Source organism: Artemia franciscana, chromosome 6 (genome assembly GCF_032884065.1).
Source record: "Artemia franciscana chromosome 6, ASM3288406v1, whole genome shotgun sequence".
Lineage (NCBI taxonomy): Eukaryota > Metazoa > Arthropoda > Branchiopoda > Anostraca > Artemiidae > Artemia > Artemia franciscana.
The window spans coordinates 4948972-4966582 of NC_088868.1; the positions used below are offsets into that span (position 1 = coordinate 4948972).

Genomic DNA, 17611 nt, shown 5'->3' on the forward strand with positions numbered 1-17611 from the left:
AAATATTATTCATAATCCTGCTTTAAATATGGACCAACATGTGCCCTTTCGACATGCTGTACCAAAGTAGTGGGGAGAGGGTAAAGCTATGGTGCGTTGGAGAGATTACGAGCCCATTTTTTACATCCAACAATAATGATGAATACTCCATGAATGCTCCAATACTGATTGAAATCCTGGGATGATTCTGGTTGATTGAAGGTACAGCATGCAGTCCTTTTTAGTAAAAAGGCGATCGATGAATAAGGAGTGTTTATTAGAGTGCCCAAAAATCTGCTTCGGTCATCCAATCATCCAGATCCTTGCATGAATCTCATTCAAAAATGCGCCACGTGCCTTCCTTTCTTCTAAAAGTTAGGCATTGGAGGGGCGAGAGAGTTATAGGTAAGATCCTGGAGGCTCCACAGGCCCACTTTGTGCCTCCAATTCTAGAGATTGAAAATTATTTTGCAATACTGCTTTTAATAAGTTGTAATCTGCCTAACAGTCAGCTAAAAGTTTCATTATAACATGAGGGGAGGGGCCAAGAACCCACAAGGAATGCCATTCGTTTTTATTCCTTTCAGAATATACAACTCCTCGACTCAAGTTCCAAATATAGAAAATGACATAGTATCTTAACCAATATCATAAATGGAAATTGATTGTAACGGTTGATTGGAGCATTTTTGGACTCTTGGTAAGTCGCTCCTTATCTGGATCTTTGATTTCTTATATTTATTATTCCAAGAAAATATTTTAGTGATAGGGCCTGGGAACTGTTAAACTGTTGCACAACCCCAGCATTTTTAAAACATAGCTTTCTCGATCATCTTAAGACTTAATTTTTTAAGTTTGTGACCTTTTGTTCTAGTTGGTGACCTTTATCACATACTTATGGTTTACAGGATGAGAAGGAACGATGACGAAAATTCCTTGCAAGTTAAAAATTTTGATATCTCAATCAGCTTAGAATAGCAATTTTCAGAGATCGTGAAAGTTCCACTGTAGTGTATTTGTGTACTGAAAATGTGAAAGAATGTATTGTAAAAGTTACCAAGAAATATCCTCATGTACTTCTGTTTTCAGAACTGTAGATAATCTGCCAGCAGTTACAATCACTGAGAGTCAAACAACTGGGGAGAGTCGATACGAACGAGGCTATAGACTTGGATTTGTTGCTGACAACAAATCCGCTATAAATAACCATTTAAGGCTGATATTCCAGTACCATACCGAAGATGAGTAAGTTCTCCATCTCTCTCTATCTCTCCTGTGTAATTTCTTACCTCTCTTTTCATACCTTCCCCCTTCTCCTTTCCCTCTCTGTGTCTCTCTCTGCCTACTTTCTCTTTTTTTCTATTTTACCCTGTCTCCACTTCCCTCTCTTTTCCCTCTCGCTCTTATTCCTCTATTTCTCTCTCGTCTCTTTTTCTCTTTTCCTCAGGAAATCAGAAGACCTCAGGTCATTCTATCGGAGAATTAAATAAAAAAGTAGATACCAAAAAAAGGCAATATTAGCATTTGAAACAGGTACAAATTATATATGTATTTGGGGGGACCCCTCCCCTTTGCCCTAAACTCTCTGCTCTCTATGTTATATGAGTTTTTATTTATTGAAACAGTTTTCCAGTACACCCCGCCATTCTTTGTGCAAAAGTTTTCACTCAATATTCTGGAATTGAATGCTTTTTAAGATCGGATTCTCATTCTCAAGGTTCTGTACAAGACCAAAATATACTAAAATGAAGCTTAAACTAAGAGGAATGTCGACTCCCCCCCACCGCATCATACGCTATTTTTAGCAGCCCTCCCTCCAAACACATTTGATCAAAGCTTTGAAATAGGCATATCTTTCAGGATAGTCCAATCGTCAAATAACTATCCCTATGGAGTGACATAACCCCCAACACCTTTAGAGAGGGATACCAAACACAATCAGAACACACTATGTGCATGCTGGTTGTCAAAAAGGCATATCAGAAATATTTAAGGAACGGCTGAGGACATCAAGTCTAAACTCTCAAAGAATGTTAAGTGGGATATTGAAAATTGATTGGAGGGTAACCAGCCCCCCTTTCCCTTTTTAGATGCCTCCTTTCCTCAAAACTGATCGAAATATGAAAAGTGATTAAAGTAAACTTAGAGGGTGAAAGTTAAGAGGACTTTACCCCATCCCCCTCTAATTCAAGAGAGACAAAAATAAGGCAGTTTGTATTGACAAACTCAAAGTAAATATTAACTGTTGTCCATAAAAACCAAAACTTTACAAACTGGCTTTGATAACGATTAGACTGGTTTATATAGGCTCTATTATACAAAATTCATCAATTTTTAATGTACTCACCAAGAAGTGTTTGAAAACCACAAAACAGAAATTTCACGCCATATAAAAATTTTTGAACTTTCGAAATTCTCCCCTCCAAGCTAAGGTTTCAGTATTACTTAAAGCATTTTAAGGTACAAGATACACTGAGAGTTGATAATTGCAAATTATCTGTACCGAAAATCTGGTTGTTTAAGGCAAATACAGTTAAATAACTTTCTCCCTTCTCGACTGCTTGTAATAAACATGATTTAACTTTTTAGCTCATTGTTTGAAATTCTAATTTCTACTTTTTTTAATTTCACTATCAGGATTAAATGTGAAAAGCGTTATCGCCCCCCCCCCCCCACGCTGATATTATCTGCTTTTTATCAAGAACAAGAGCAATGTGCTAAGGATACTTAATTGTTTGTTTTTTAAGATTAAACATATAGAAGATTTAGCATTATGTGCTCTTTTCTTCCTTTTTTATTTCTCTTTTCTTAGTTTTTTCTTTCTCTTTTATTTCTTTTTTCTTTCTTTTTCTTTCGTTTTTATTTCTCTTTCCTTTCTTTTTTCTTTCTCTTTATTTTCTTGTCATCAGGCAAACTCTTTGTCTAGTCATATATGCACCAAAATCTTATTGTTTAAAGCAAATACAAATAAATAACCATCTCTCTTGTCGACTGCTTCTAATAACCCTAATTTAGCTTTTTAGCTCATTGTGCTTGTTTTAAAACTTAGGTTCTTGGACCGCTGGGAAAAAAAATATTCAAACTTTAGCCTGAAAAGCAGGGAGATGATGACAGCTATTCAAAATAAAGGATAATGTTTGGTCGTTACTTTTATTTAGCAATACTTGTTTTTTTATTCTAATTTCTGCTTTCTTCTAGTGTCTCTGTCAGTATCAAATGTGAAGAGCGTTATCACAACCCCCCTCCCCTCCCACGCCAAATCATCTGCTTTTTACTAAAAACAAGCGTAATGTGTTAAGGAAACTTAATTGTTTGTTTTCTGGAAATTTTTCATTGGGCTTTCGCAGCTGTTTTATTTTATTTTATTTTTTATTTTATTATGTTTTATTTTTATTATGTTTATATTATGTTTATTATTATGTTTATATTATATTTATTTTATTATTTTTATTATTTTATTTAGTATATATTTTATCATGTTTTATTTTTCTAATGATCAGCGGTAGATAGCTCTTAAGTGATAAGGGATGTAGACTCGAAATTTTCCCTGAGTGGGGGAATCGTCAAACGAAGTACAACAACAAAAGAAAGAATAATGAGGACATTTCAAACGAAGTAGAAAATTTCCTGTTCAGTTAAAAATTATTCGAGTAGTTTTTCAAGAAAAAAAGAAAAAGAACACTGTTTCCTTATGCTGTACATAGTGGCAAAACAAAGCTATCCTCCCTGGGAAAATGAATTGTTTAAACAGTTTTTATGTCGTACTCCTGAAGAATACTGAATTTCCGCTCTAAGAACTGGAGAAAAAAATTCCATATCTCTTTTTGCAAATAATTCTAGAAAAGGAAATATTTTGTAGAAAAAAAAATCTAAAAAGGTCAACCTACAATGCCAAATTTTGATATGTTGGGATATTTTCTGGAATTTTGATTTGGTGCTCTTATATATTTTCATCGAGTAATACTATTAAAAGTACTTAATATGACATTAACTTTATTACCTGCAAAATTGATTCGATTATATAGAGATAATTCCCAAAATTGTCATGATACATCAACTTTTTGATATCCTGGAGGTAATTTTTTTCTAGACTAGGTGGTATTTTTATTCTAACACGGATAGACAGATTTTGATCCTCGAAAAAAATGAAGTTGACATTGATTTTCCTAACATAAAACTCCTTGTGCGACCTCCTATTTTGAAGTTTTGATTTTGGGAATCCCTTACATTTTGTCTAAGTAAAGAGTGTTACCACACCCTCCCTCCACCCCTCTGCATCATCCGATTTTTTTTCAACATGGATTGATAGGCCTTAATCCTCCAACAATCGCGGCTGGCATTGTTTTTTGTTTTTTTTAATCTAAAATTCATATTTTAACCAACTTTGAATACTGATAGTGCTTCATATTGTCTCTTCAAACACTTCAGAAAAACTATAGAAAAACATTGCAACATTTTGGAATATCACTTCGATTTCAGGGAATTCTGACCAAGTAACCCATATAATCTCTAGTCATTAGTTTATCCAGAAAAAGTGGATATTTAATCTTAGTGTCCTAACTAATTTTAAAATTAGCATGACCTAATCATACATTTTTAGGGTTTGGTCTAAGCAAAGAGCTTTACCACACCCTCTTTCCACCCCTCTGCAATCATCCAATTTTTACCAAAAACAAGAACAATGTGTTAAAAAGCATTTCTTTTACAATGCCTCAAGAATGGAAGGACTTTTTCATTGTGTTGCTGAGCAACACTACTGCTTCCACGGCTAATTTGTTTTTTTCGTGATAATTGATTGGCTGCTCTGAAGTGGCAAGATATGTACAATCAAAATTGTTCCTGGATATTGAAATCAAGGTATGGAGCAGGAAATTTCCAGTAAAAATTTTAATTTTTCTAGTAGTTTTCACCCCAAAAATAAAAACATTTTTCTTCATGATGTAAATAGTGCCAAAATGAAACAATCCTACAACGATTTTATATCGTACTCCTGAAGGTGATTAAATTATCTCTCTAAGACTCAGAGGACGAAATTCTATATCCCCTTGATTTTTTGGAAATGATTCTTGAAAAGTCGACCCTGAATGCCAAATTCCGATCTCTTAGGTTATTTTCAGAAATTTTCATTTGATGCTTTTTTGTCATTAATTCGAGTCTTTAGTCATAATTGAATAATCTTAAAAAAAGGTGCAAAAGATGACATTAACTGTCGTATATACAACATTTCTTCATTCACATAGAAATAATTTTCAAAATTATCATGACCAAATTTTTTTAAGTCTAGAGGTCAATTTTTTTCTAAACAAGGGGGCTGTTTTTTTTTTTTTTTTTTTTTTTTCAATATGGATTGATAGGCCTTGCTCTTACAACAATCAAGCCTGACATTGTTTTTTATGGCACTTGGTATTAACCAATGGAAAAAATGAGGTACTAACCAAGTGACATATAGCGATCGCAAATTTTGTCGGTCTGTCTGTCGGTCTGTCCCGGTTTTGCTACTTTAGGCACTTCCAGGTAAGCTAGGATGATGAAATTTGGCAGGCGTATCAGGAACCAGACCAGATTAAATTAGAAATTGTCGTTTCCCCAATTCGACCATCTGAAGGGGAGTGGGGGGACGGTTAAATCTGAAAAATTAGAAAAAAAGAGGTATTTTTAACTTACGAAAGGGCGATCGGATCTTAATGAAATTTGATATTGGGAAAGATATTGTGTCTCAGAGCTCTTATTTTAAATCCCGACCGTATCAGGTGACATTGGGGTTAGTTGGGGTGTGGAAACCTAAAATCTTGGGAAACGCTTAGAGCCGAGGGATCGGGATAAAACTTGGTGGGAAAAATAATCACAAGTCCTAGATACGTGATTGACATAACTGGAAAGGATCCGATCTCTTTGGGGGAGTTAGGGGGGAGGGTTAATTCTGAAAAATTAAAAAAAATGAGGTATTTTAACTTACGAAGGAGTAATCAGATCTTAATGAAATTTGATGTTTGGAAGGAAATCGTGTCTCAGAGTTCTTATATTAAATCCCGATTGGATCCGGTGACATTGTGGAGAGATGGGGGGGGGGGCAACCTAGAATTTTGGAAAACGCTTAGAGTGGAGGGATCGGGATGATACTTGGTGGGAAAAATAAGCACAAGTCCTAGATACGTGATTGACATAACCTGGACGGATCCGCTCTCTTTGGGGGAGTTGGGGGTGGGAGGGTAAATTCTAAAACATTAAAAAAAAATGAGTTATTTTTAGCTTAGGAAGAAATGATCGGATCTTTATGAAATTTCATATTTAGAAGGACCTCGTAAATCAGATCTCTTATTTTAAATCCCGACCGGATCCAGTGGCACTGGGGGGGGGGGTCTGGAGGGGAAAACTGGAAATCTTGGAAAACGCTTAGAGTGGAGATATCGGGATGAAACTTGATGGGAAGAATAAGCACAAGTTATAGATACGTGATTGACATAATTGGAACGTTCTCTTTGGGGGAGCTGCGGGTTGTTGATTTGGAAAAATTAGAAAAACTGAGGTATTTTTAACTTAAGAACGGGTGACCGGATCTTAATGAGATTTGATATTTAGTAGGAACAGTGCTTTGGCGAGTTTGGTGCTTTTGGACGGGCTAGGACGATGAAAATTGGTAGGTGTGTCAAGGAGCTGCACAATTTGACTTGATAAAGTCGTTTTCCCTGATTCGACCATCCGGGGGCCTGAAGAGAGAGGAAAAATTAGAAAAATTGTGGTATTTTTAAGTTACGAGAGAATGATCGGATCTTAATGGATTTTGACATTTAGAAGGACCTCGTGACTCAGCTCTTATTTCTAATCCCGACCTGCGTTAAGGCTCTGAATTTCTTTTTAAAGTAATCTATTGATTCTTAAAATTTTGTTAGAGCTCATGCCATATGAGCTCTTGGCAAAATTAGCATGACCTAATCATACATTATTAGGATTTGGTATTGACCTGTCTTTAACAGTAGAAAAGGAAATGAGATACAGGGGCTTCAATACGTGAAAATTGTGGCAGAGGGAGAGTGATTTGTTTATATCTTAAATGGAGAGACATTTTAAATCCAGAGAAAGGATGTTTTTTTCTATGAAAAAGCTAATATAAGCGGTTTTGTTAATTATGGGGGGGGGTGCAGTTGCTTCCCCTCCCTCTAATTGTTGCGCTGATAGGGTCCTATATTCTTTCCTATATCATTTCTACCAGAAAGACACATCAGATCCAAGCCAAACTGGGTAGGAAATAAGAACTAGGCTGAGAGTTTAGCCTTTTTGGAAAAATTTCTTGTTTGAATCATAAACGCCATAACAAATGATTTAAAAAAAGATTTAATCAATCTAGCCTCTGAACTAATTGACTTTTTTCCTCAGTATCCACTACCGTATTGTTGGTTTTGAAGTACAGCCGAAAAGCATATCCATCGAATCTTTAGACACTACAACTACTGGTACCTGTCATATAGTTGACACATCTAAACCAGCATTCATCAATCAAGATGGTTCGACAAATCTTCTCTTCTCATATTCTGTAGAATTCAGGCGATCGGAAGTGAAATGGGCCTCCCGTTGGGATATCTATTTAAATAACAAGACAAATCAACAAATTCATTGGTTCTCAATTGTCAATTCAGTGATTGTTCTCTTCTTCTTATCTGGTATGTACATTTTCCTGTTCACTATACTTCTGTTCTTTTATGCATTTTTCCACTGTCCCAATTGTTACTAACGATTTAAAATGAGAATACGTATTACTACAGTATTGTATATCTAAACAATTTTCTTAAACCAATCTGAATTTCAGTTTATAATTCAAAGCTAAAAATTTCATTAAATAGTAAAACTGTATATTAACAAAAAATATGTCCAAATAAATTTTGCTTTCACAGGTTCAGTTTTGTTTTTTTTTTGAGGAAATCTTGATGGAGGTCTTTGCTGGATATCTTCTTTATCGTTTTACTGCAGTCAATGGCTGAAAATCACCCTTGTTTGATTTTATTTGTTTCATGAATGTTTCGCTTCGCTGTTTTATTGTATGCCATGTATAACCTGTGGTCTCAACATATTAGGGGTAATTTTTAGGTAAAGTGTGTTTAATGAACATTATTCACAGGGGTTAAATTAGAGGAATACAAAAAAGATACTAAACCTATTTTTTTGTGGGAAAAGTTCTTTGATTTCATTGGTTTACGTCTGTAATGTATTTTTTGTAAGCCAATTATATTATTCCTTTAGCGATTAACCCAGCTTTTTTAAATCCTCATTGGTTCTCTTGTGTAGTATTATATGAAATATTTAGCCAATTAAAAGAATTAAAATTTGAATTCTGCCTAATTTGTTTACATGCGTAAAATCTTAAGCTAGTATAAAGAATGGAGGTTTTTCATATTTTTTGTTGCGAGTAGTCCCTCTGTGGTAAAATGGCCCATTTCTTATTATATAGCTATTTGAATGACAAGATTAAATCAATAGATATAGGCCTACTGGTTCTTTGTCAGATTTCGAGAAATACTTTTTTGGGGTATTTTCATTGAAAAAGTCATAACAAACCAAAACGGGACATAATAACCATATAATTTGGTTGGTATTTTCATTGAAAAAGTCGAAACTAGCCAACAAAATGCTTCTTTTCCCTCCCAGAATTGAACAAGTCTTTTTTTTATCTTCGTTAAAAACAGTGAAAGACAAACCTTCCCCCACCCTACGGATTATTGTGAATCGGTTTTCTTTTCTCCATTATCAATTACAAGATTCTACTCTTCTTCTAGTCCTGAATTTCTAGTCTTGAATCTTGAATTTGATGAGTTTCGTGAGAGTGATAAAAGACTTGATAGCCATGGTTAATTAGAGTAAAGCCCAGACAGATAGACTCTGTGAGAAGTTCACACAGAGATTGTCTCTGTGAGTGCTGTACGCAATTATAATTATTTGTGCTGTAATAGCCCTATCTGAATCACATTGAAAAAAGTTTGGTCTTAGTTGTAACCTGTGAATAAATGCTCGTACCTAGCTAGGAAGGGTGCTGTAAGGAGAATTATATTGAGACAAATTCTCCACATTATTAACCTATATTCGGAAAAAATCATGGAGTAGTCAAGACACCCAGGCAGGAGGAGGGCCCCAGACCCTTCGACTAACTTTCTTCTGCGATTTTGTACTCCATTGGAAATCCGGCGATTTTAGTTCAGAAGTTTCTGCTAAGTTAGCAAAAGACCATAATTTGTCCTCCCGCTAAAAGCAACTTTTTTAAAGCAGATCTGTATTATTAGTTCTATCTTTAATTATTTTTATCTATTTTTATCTGTATTGTTAAAGCTATATTTTAAAAGTTTTGCATTCTAGATTTTCGTCACGAATTCTAACAAGAGAATATAACTACAGCAATATGGATAAGACAACGTATTATGAGTAGACAAGTCTGTATGGCGGTGTGGGGGTGGTATGGGGTTGTCTTTATCCCCCCCCCCCACCTACATTTTCTAAAAGTTAGCTTAAATATTGACGAAGACCACACTGCCTTTCCATTATACAAATACAGAAGAGAGAATAATGAGGAATTTTTTTTCCCAAGACAGTGAATGAACAAAACCTATTTGAATATTTTGGCCCTATATCTAACGGCAGTCTTCAGCAAAGAAAATAATAAACAATAACGCACTTACAATAAATGTTCTTGGTTAAAAATCCATTTTTTAAATAGCCTAGGCATCATTACTTCTTAACGAAAAGTTCAGCCAAGAGTCTCGGCTGAATTTTTAACCAAGAACTTTTATTGTAAGCGTGTTTTTGTTCATTATTTTCTTTGCTGAAGATGGCCCTTATATATAGGGTCGAAATATTCAGATAAGTTTTGTTCATTCACCGTCTTGAATAAAAAAAGTCCTCATTATTCTCTCTTCTGTATTTGCAAAAATAGCTTTTGGGATTTTTTTTGTTGAAAAGGCTTGTTTTTGACTTTTCATTAAAGAAATAATAAAAAATGCCCCCCTAGATTACTTTAAATTGACGCCACTATTTAAGAGTAGAATGGAAGTCTAGAAATTAAGAATTGGATCCAGACAGTAAGAAGATCGGGGACGTTAAAATTTTTTGTCCATTTTTAAAGGGTGTTTGGCTGGAATACTATTTAATATTAAACATGTTCAATACGGGCATAAAATTTCAACGTGCCTGATATTATAACTGATTGTATCCAAATCTGGATTATCCTGGTCTTCCAGTCAGTTTCCAAACTTGTCCTTTATCATTATTGTCAAATTATTTTTTATTTCTATACTGCTTAGGTCTATGATGAAAACTCGAAAAAAATTTTTTATGAAAGCCCGAATTCCCTCCAGTCAAGCACGCAAGGGGGACGAGGGCTTTTGGATTCCCCATGAAATCGAATTTTCGAAGTGTACTAATATTTTCCATGTAATTTGTATCTTTCATTGATCTTCTTCCAAATTTATGGTCCTCGGAAATGTTGACCCGCTCTGAAATGAAATCCGGCTGACATGCTTCATTGCCATATAACCTTGTTTTATTTTTTAAGCTTCATTTCGCACGTTTATTCCTCCTTTTAGTCTTTCGTTTGTCTGTCCTCGTTCGATTTTTTTTGTTTTTCCTCTTCGTTTGCTTTTTTTTATTTTTTTTGTATTGCAATATTTTAGTTCACTGTTGGTTGGTGCTACTGGGCATTAGATAGGAAGATTTACATATGACTGGGTGTAAGCATTATACTTCGTAACTTATTTTACATAATGTAGATGACACAAGACAATATATTTATTTCAAAAAATATTTATCGCAAGCCCACCAAGGGCCGACTTCGGACTTAGGAGCCGACAAATCATATGGTTGCATTAAATTGGCAAAAAATGCAAAAAAAAACAACAACGAAAAATAAAAATCATTATAAGTAATCATTTATAAGTCAATAATTAAGCTGTGAAAAGCCAATTGAAAAGTTAAAAAGATGAAAAACTGCTCGACCTAAACTTAAACAAATACAAGTCAGAAAAAGAAATGAAAGGTACATTAAAGAAGGGGAAGGTGGGCAAAATAAGCGAATAAAAACAAACAAGAAGGATATATATATATATATATATATATATATATATTAAAAGAGACACTAAAAAAGTGTCAAGAATCTAACTGCATAAAGTCAATAAAAGAGTGAAAAAGATAGAAACTGAAAAGAGAAAAAAGAAGAAGAAAAGAGTAGTTGGATGATATATTCATTTTTTCTGTGATGAAGGGGACGAAAATCTGTTTCTTATCTGGAAGTAACGCAGTGAATGGGGGAATACGTTTGTGGAAAATACTTGCCGTCCGAGGGTATACAACGAGACTCTCCTGCGCTCAAGGATTTCCAAACTAGCTTTTTCTTAAGAGCAGAGAGTATAGCACCTTGCTATCTTTGAAAATTATTCGCAAGGCTTTTTTGGAATGATTGAATTTTTGCGATTCTTTGCGAGAGATACCAGGGTTTCAAACTAGATAAGCAAATTCGAGATGCGGGAGGACAAAAGACTTGTAAATCCTTAAGGAGTGGGAAAGGAGATGCTAAATTAATTTAGGAGCATGAAAAGGGTGATAGATAAATTAGCTCTATGAATGATGCCTTTAACGTGGAAATCCTTCTTTAAATTTGAAGAAATTGTGACGCCAAGTAGTTTAAATAAGGGCGCATAAATTTCAGGAGGGATATAATTAAAAAACAGGCCGAAGATTTGATGAAACAAATCCGCAATATCATCGACTTGGAGGGGTTTACTGTCATATCTAAGTCCAAAGTCTCATTTCCAGTTTCATTGAGGATACTCGTAGGGTCGCTGATTAAATTCCTGAAGCAAGTTTTAACAACCATTTGGGCATCAACAAATTCAAGAAATTCCTTTGCAAGGCCATTAATCATGGCTGAAAAAAGGAGGGGATACTGATATTTAGAATATATCAACACTTAAAAAGGAAATATATCACATCCTCCCGATTCTTACCCATTAGTAGTTCTTGCGGGGTATTATTAACAATGACCAGATCCATCACTTGTCTATAATACAGAAATCGACGCACATCTGTTCAATTTGAAAGATTTGAGAGGACCTGCCTGGACCTTTGTAGACTCCTTGTCATCTGTAATTAAGAGTAACCTGTAATTAAGAGTAATTAAGAGTATTTAGTATCAAATTTTAGGTATCATAACCATGATAATATTGAGGACTTTAAGACGTGATATAGCCAAGTACAATCAAATTGACTCTGATGACGATGCTCTAGAGGAAGACGGATGGAAATTAGTGCATGGAGATGTATTCAGGTTATTACTTTATTATAATTAATATCCTTGATTATTTTACTACCCTAATCATACTCTAATTAATGGAAACTGTGTACGGCAACATTATTTTTTTCTCTATCTATTTGTCTTCTTTTACATAACTGGCAATCAGTGTCAACAAAATTTTATATGTGTCTAATAAAATGTCAAAATATGTAATAAAAATATCAACTTAAGAAATAAATACCTTTGGAGTACTTATTCTGTTGTCTATGATCTTAAATACCTATCTCAACACCTGTAAAATTTCTGTGCTAATTCTTAGAAAAGGTGATAACCTTGCTTCTAGACCAAGGGAAAAAGGCTCCCTTAAACTGACACGTAAATGGTTTTAACCTTAAATTTACAAAAACATAAACGTGAGTGGTTTTTTATTAGGCATTTTTACATCTAATAAAATGTCAAAATGCCTAATAAAAATATCAACTTAAAAATTAATACCTTTGGAGTACTTATTCTGTTGTCTATGATCTTGAATGCCAATCTCAATACCTGTAAAATCTCTGAGCTAATTCTTTGAAAAGGTGATAAGCTTGCTTCTAGATCGAGGGAAAAAGGCTGCCTTAAACTGACACGTAAATGGTTTTTATGGTATCTATCGACTGACATATAGCGATCGCAAATTCTGTCGGTCTGTCTGTCCCGGTTTTGCTACTTTAGGCACTTCCAGCTAAGCTAGGACGATGAAATTTGGCAGGCGTATCAGGAACCAGGCCAACTTAAATTATAAAATGCTGTTCTGCCGATTCGACCATCTGGGGGGAGTGGGGGACGGTTAAATCGGAAAAATTTGACAAAATGAGGTATTTTTAACTTACAAACGGGTGATCAGATCTTAATGAAATTTGATTTTTGGAAGGATATCGTGTCTCAGAGCTCTTATTTTAAATCCCGACCGGCATTAAGCCTCTGATTTTCCTTTTTAGATCGATCTATTGATTCTTAGAATTTTGTTAGAGCTCATACCATATGAGCTCTTGGTTCTTGGCTCATCTGGCCTCGTCACAAGTGTCGTATGAGCTCTTAGCTCTTGTTAACCTTAGACTGACATAAACTTTAAACGTAAGTGTTTTTTTACTAGGCATTTTGACATCTAATAAAATGTCAAAATGCCTAATAAAAATATCAACTTAAAAATTAATACCTAATTAAAAATTAAAAATAAGCAGTATTTTTCTTTCTGTTGTCGATTCCTTTTAGATATTCAATAGCTTTGGAGTACTTATTCTGTTGTCTATGATCTTGAATACCTATCTTAAGCCTATGCCTATACCTTGAATACCCCTAATACCTATATTTGTAAAATTTATGTGCTAATTCTTAAAAAAGGTTATAGGCTTGTATCTAGATCAAGGGAACAAGGCCCCCTTAAACTGACCCGTAAACCCTAGGTGATGGGCCTGCTTCTTGATCAAGGGAACAAGGCCCCCTTAAACTGACCCGTAAATGGTTTTTTAACCTTAAACTGACGTAAAACCTAAACATAAGTAGTTTTTTATTAGGTATTTTGACATCTAATAAATTGTCAAAATGCCTAATAAAAATATCAACTTAAAAATTAAGTTAGTATCTATTCAGTTTTAACAGGGATGTGGAATACTATCCTCCCAACTTTAGCACCGTTTTGTTTAGGGGGGGAGATGAGAGTACAACCATGGGAGCACATAGATTTCAAACCATCGACCCGGTAGAGGTTTTACGGGTCAGTTTAAGGGGGCCCTGTTCCCTGATCTTGAAGCAAGCCTATCACCTTTTGTATGAATTAGCACAGAGATTTTAAAGGTATATTCAATATCATAGACAACAGAATAAGTACTCCAAAGCTATTGAATATGGTTCTAAAAGCAACCGACAACAGAAAGAAAAATACTGCTTCATTTTTGGGATTGGATTTTTGGAGAACATCATGATGAAGCTACGCCTCTTTTTTCTTTTTACTTGAAATTAAGTCTCTTTTACGCACCTCCTAGAACTGCATGGACTGTTTTGGTCATTTATTGTTTTAGAAAAGTCTTTTATCTCTTTTATATATAGAAATAGAAACATGGCTTTAAACAGGAATTTTGTTGGGATCGTGGGGGAGGGAGATTTCCAAGAAGGTGAAGGAGGAGGGTATGACTCCCATGGACTTTGTCTAACAGTCTAACAGTTGTTTTACCTGCAGTTTTGAGACCAATTTGTGAGTCGGCGAGATTTTTGCAGGAAAAATAAATTTTTTACCTGCACTTTCGTGACCAATTTATGAATCAGGCCCATCTTTCGGGAGAAGGGGGAGGGGTCATATCGGGTGATTCCCTCCCTCTGGATACAGCCGGGGATAAAGAAAATGCTGCCATTTTCACTGCTTCTGTCAGCTTTTTATCATGATTTATGAATCAGGCCCATCTTTTGGGAGAAAGGGGAGTGGTCAAACCGGGCAATTCCCTCCCTCTGGATAAAGAAAATGCTGCCATCTTCACTGCTTCTGTCAGCTTTAAAATTTCAATCGCTATAATCTTTAAAAATGCACCTGTAGAACCTGTATGAATCAGGCCCATCTTTCGGGAGAAGGGGGAGGGGTCATATCGGGTGATTCCCTCCCTCTGGATACAGCCGGGGATAAAGAAAATGCTGCCATCTTCACTGCTTCTGTCAGCTTTAAAATTTCAATCGTTATAATCTTTAAAATGCACCTATAGAACCTGAAGAATGTAAAACTAAAGCTGGAAAGCAATAAATTGGCTGTGTGGATTAATAAGAATGGAGTTTAAAATATTAAAATCATGGTTTTACCAAAGAATGTTTGTTGGAGGGTGTGAGTTACTAAAAAATAAAGTAGGAATCATTAGGGCAGAATTTTTTAGGGCATAAATTTTAAGCCAATTGTTGTATTAGTGCTTCTGAATCTCGTTTACGACAATTTACAATGCATCGTCTTTTCCTCTTATTAATTTGTTAATATTATTATTTTCTTTTTCATTTTCTGTTACTTTTATTTTATGCTCAAATTGGTCTTTTGTGAAATTAGTAGCAAACAAACCACACAAGAAATACTTAAACTTTAAAGGAAAAATCAGCTTCAAGACTTGAAGAGGAAAACATTAAAAACTTATTTGCAAACGAAAATACACGAAAATAAAAACATACTGATATTTCATATGGTCAGGGCCAAGTCAAGAAAGGGCAGTGAGGCCGGACTATAACTTTTACAACTTGTAGTTTTGATTTGTAATGATTTTTTTCTATTATGTAGCATCTCTTCTATCCCGTTTTTCTTTACTTTGATTTCTAAAGAAATAAAGAAGAAATTTCTTTACTTTACTTATCTTCTGAGACCCAAAGTAGACGGCTTCTGAAGTTTTTGTTTTTGCATTTATGAAAGCTTGAAGGAAGTCTTCGCCAAAATATCTGCTTTATCTTTTTGTTATAATTCAGTGGCTGAAAACCACCCTTGTTTAATTTATTTTTGTTTCTTGACTATTTTGCTTCATTGTTTAGTGTTGCTTAAAGGTAGCTCAATTACATTCGAGCTATACTCTCAGCCTTGAGTCACCTAATATTTTGTATATATTGGTTATATTATAAGAACCTTGAACCTTGTTTCGTATGTGATTTATAGCCAGTGGGATCTTAACATATTCAAGATAATTTCCTAGGTAGAGTGTGTTTAACAAACTGAATACGCTGAAAGTAAAATTAAGGGATGCAAATAAAATATTACTCTCCCTATAGTTTTTATTCCTTGAGCGGATAGCACCACCTTTTTAAAATCTCATTGGTTCTCTTGTGTAGGATTGTGGGAAATATTAAGTCAATTAAAAGAACTAAAGGTTGAATTGTACCTGATTTGTTCACCCGCATGAAATTTTAAGCCAGTAGAAAAAACAAATATTTTCTCATATTTTTTTTTACGAGCAGTCCCTCTGTGGTAAAATGGTCCATCCTTATTATGTATCCAATAGAATAATAAGACTAATTAAGACATATACTGGTTCTTCGTCAGATTTCGATTTTTTTTTTTTTTTTTTTTTTTTTTTTTTTTTTTTTTTTTTTTTTTTTTTTTTTTTTTTTTCATTGAAAAAGTCAAAACTAGCCAACGAAATGCCCATCCCTTTCCAAAGAATTTGATAAATCATTTTTGTATCTTAATTTTAAAAATTGAAGAAAATTGTCCTTCCTCCCCATAGACTATTGTGAATTGGCGTAAAACTAAAGCTGAAAAACGATTACTTGGTTGTGTGGATTTATAAGAATAGAGTTTAGATGATTCATAAATCATGGGTTTACCTAAGAATGTTTGTTAGAGGGTGTGAGTACCTAAAAGATAAAGTAGGAGGAGTTATCTCTCGTGAACCAAAGCAGACGGCTTCTGGAGTGGCATTTGTATGTATTCGGTTTTATTTTTTATTTTTTTCCTCTTTGATTTTTGATTTTTGTTTTGTTTTTGTACTTTCACTTTTTATTCTTTCTTGTTCACGCGGATTACGCCTTGTTTGATACAGACGATATATTTATGTTATTGTTTATTTTCTACTTTTTCTTCAATCAATCAATTGGGTTTGTTATCAATAAAAAAATAAATTACACATAACAACAATACTCAGTCCATTCCTGGACGCCGAGATCCTCAATCGTTCCCTTTTAAACATAATACGCAGCGTGGTCACCACTCCTACTCTCAGAAACAACCTTACCTCTCATTCATCCAACAAAACTACCAATTATCCTCCCACCCTTTGCCCCCGGGAAACTTCCCACTATTGACCTTCCTATTGATCCGTTCTCTCAAAATTCCTTTCTTCATTTTGTCATGATAGACCACTACGGCTTTATTTTTTTTTTTATTTTTTTTTTTTTTTTGTCTTTTTGTATGCCAAAATTATGAATAAGGATAACAGAAAATTACACGTATATGAAAGGGGAAAAACCTAATGATCTGTTTTAATTGGTGCAATAATTGTTTTAAGAATTCTGATGCTTAGGAAGCTTATAAACGCATTTCATAGAGCTGATTTCATTTGCATTAATTCATTTGTACGACGATTAGAAGACGTCATACGCTCTTTCTCTTTATTAGGGTATATAAAACGATTACGCCTCTTTCCCTCCTTCCGAACCAATAGCCAATCCGAAACTATAATTGAGTGTTACCTCAATGCTAAGACGAACAACAAAAATTGAGCACTTTGTTTCTAAGTTGTGTTTGTTCGGCTTATTCTCATTTTTTCGAAAATAAAGGATTATTGCTACCATTATTTACTAATTAAGACAATCCATTGCCCCAATTAAGAGGGGGCTTAAGATTGAATACATTCTACGTCTCTTGGAAAT

At 34.4% G+C, this 17611-nt stretch overlaps 1 protein-coding gene across 1 annotated transcript in view; it reads left to right on the forward strand.

Annotated features, from left to right (window-relative positions):
* LOC136027940 (transmembrane 9 superfamily member 4-like) overlaps nt 1-17611 on the forward strand; it is a 68259-nt gene that overhangs the window by 20188 nt on the left and 30460 nt on the right. Inside the window, exons 4-6 of the mRNA XM_065705409.1 lie at nt 1069-1224; nt 7354-7637; nt 12157-12280. Coding sequence (XP_065561481.1) covers nt 1069-1224; nt 7354-7637; nt 12157-12280 — 564 coding nt within the window. The remainder of the gene's footprint in view (nt 1-1068; nt 1225-7353; nt 7638-12156; nt 12281-17611) is intronic.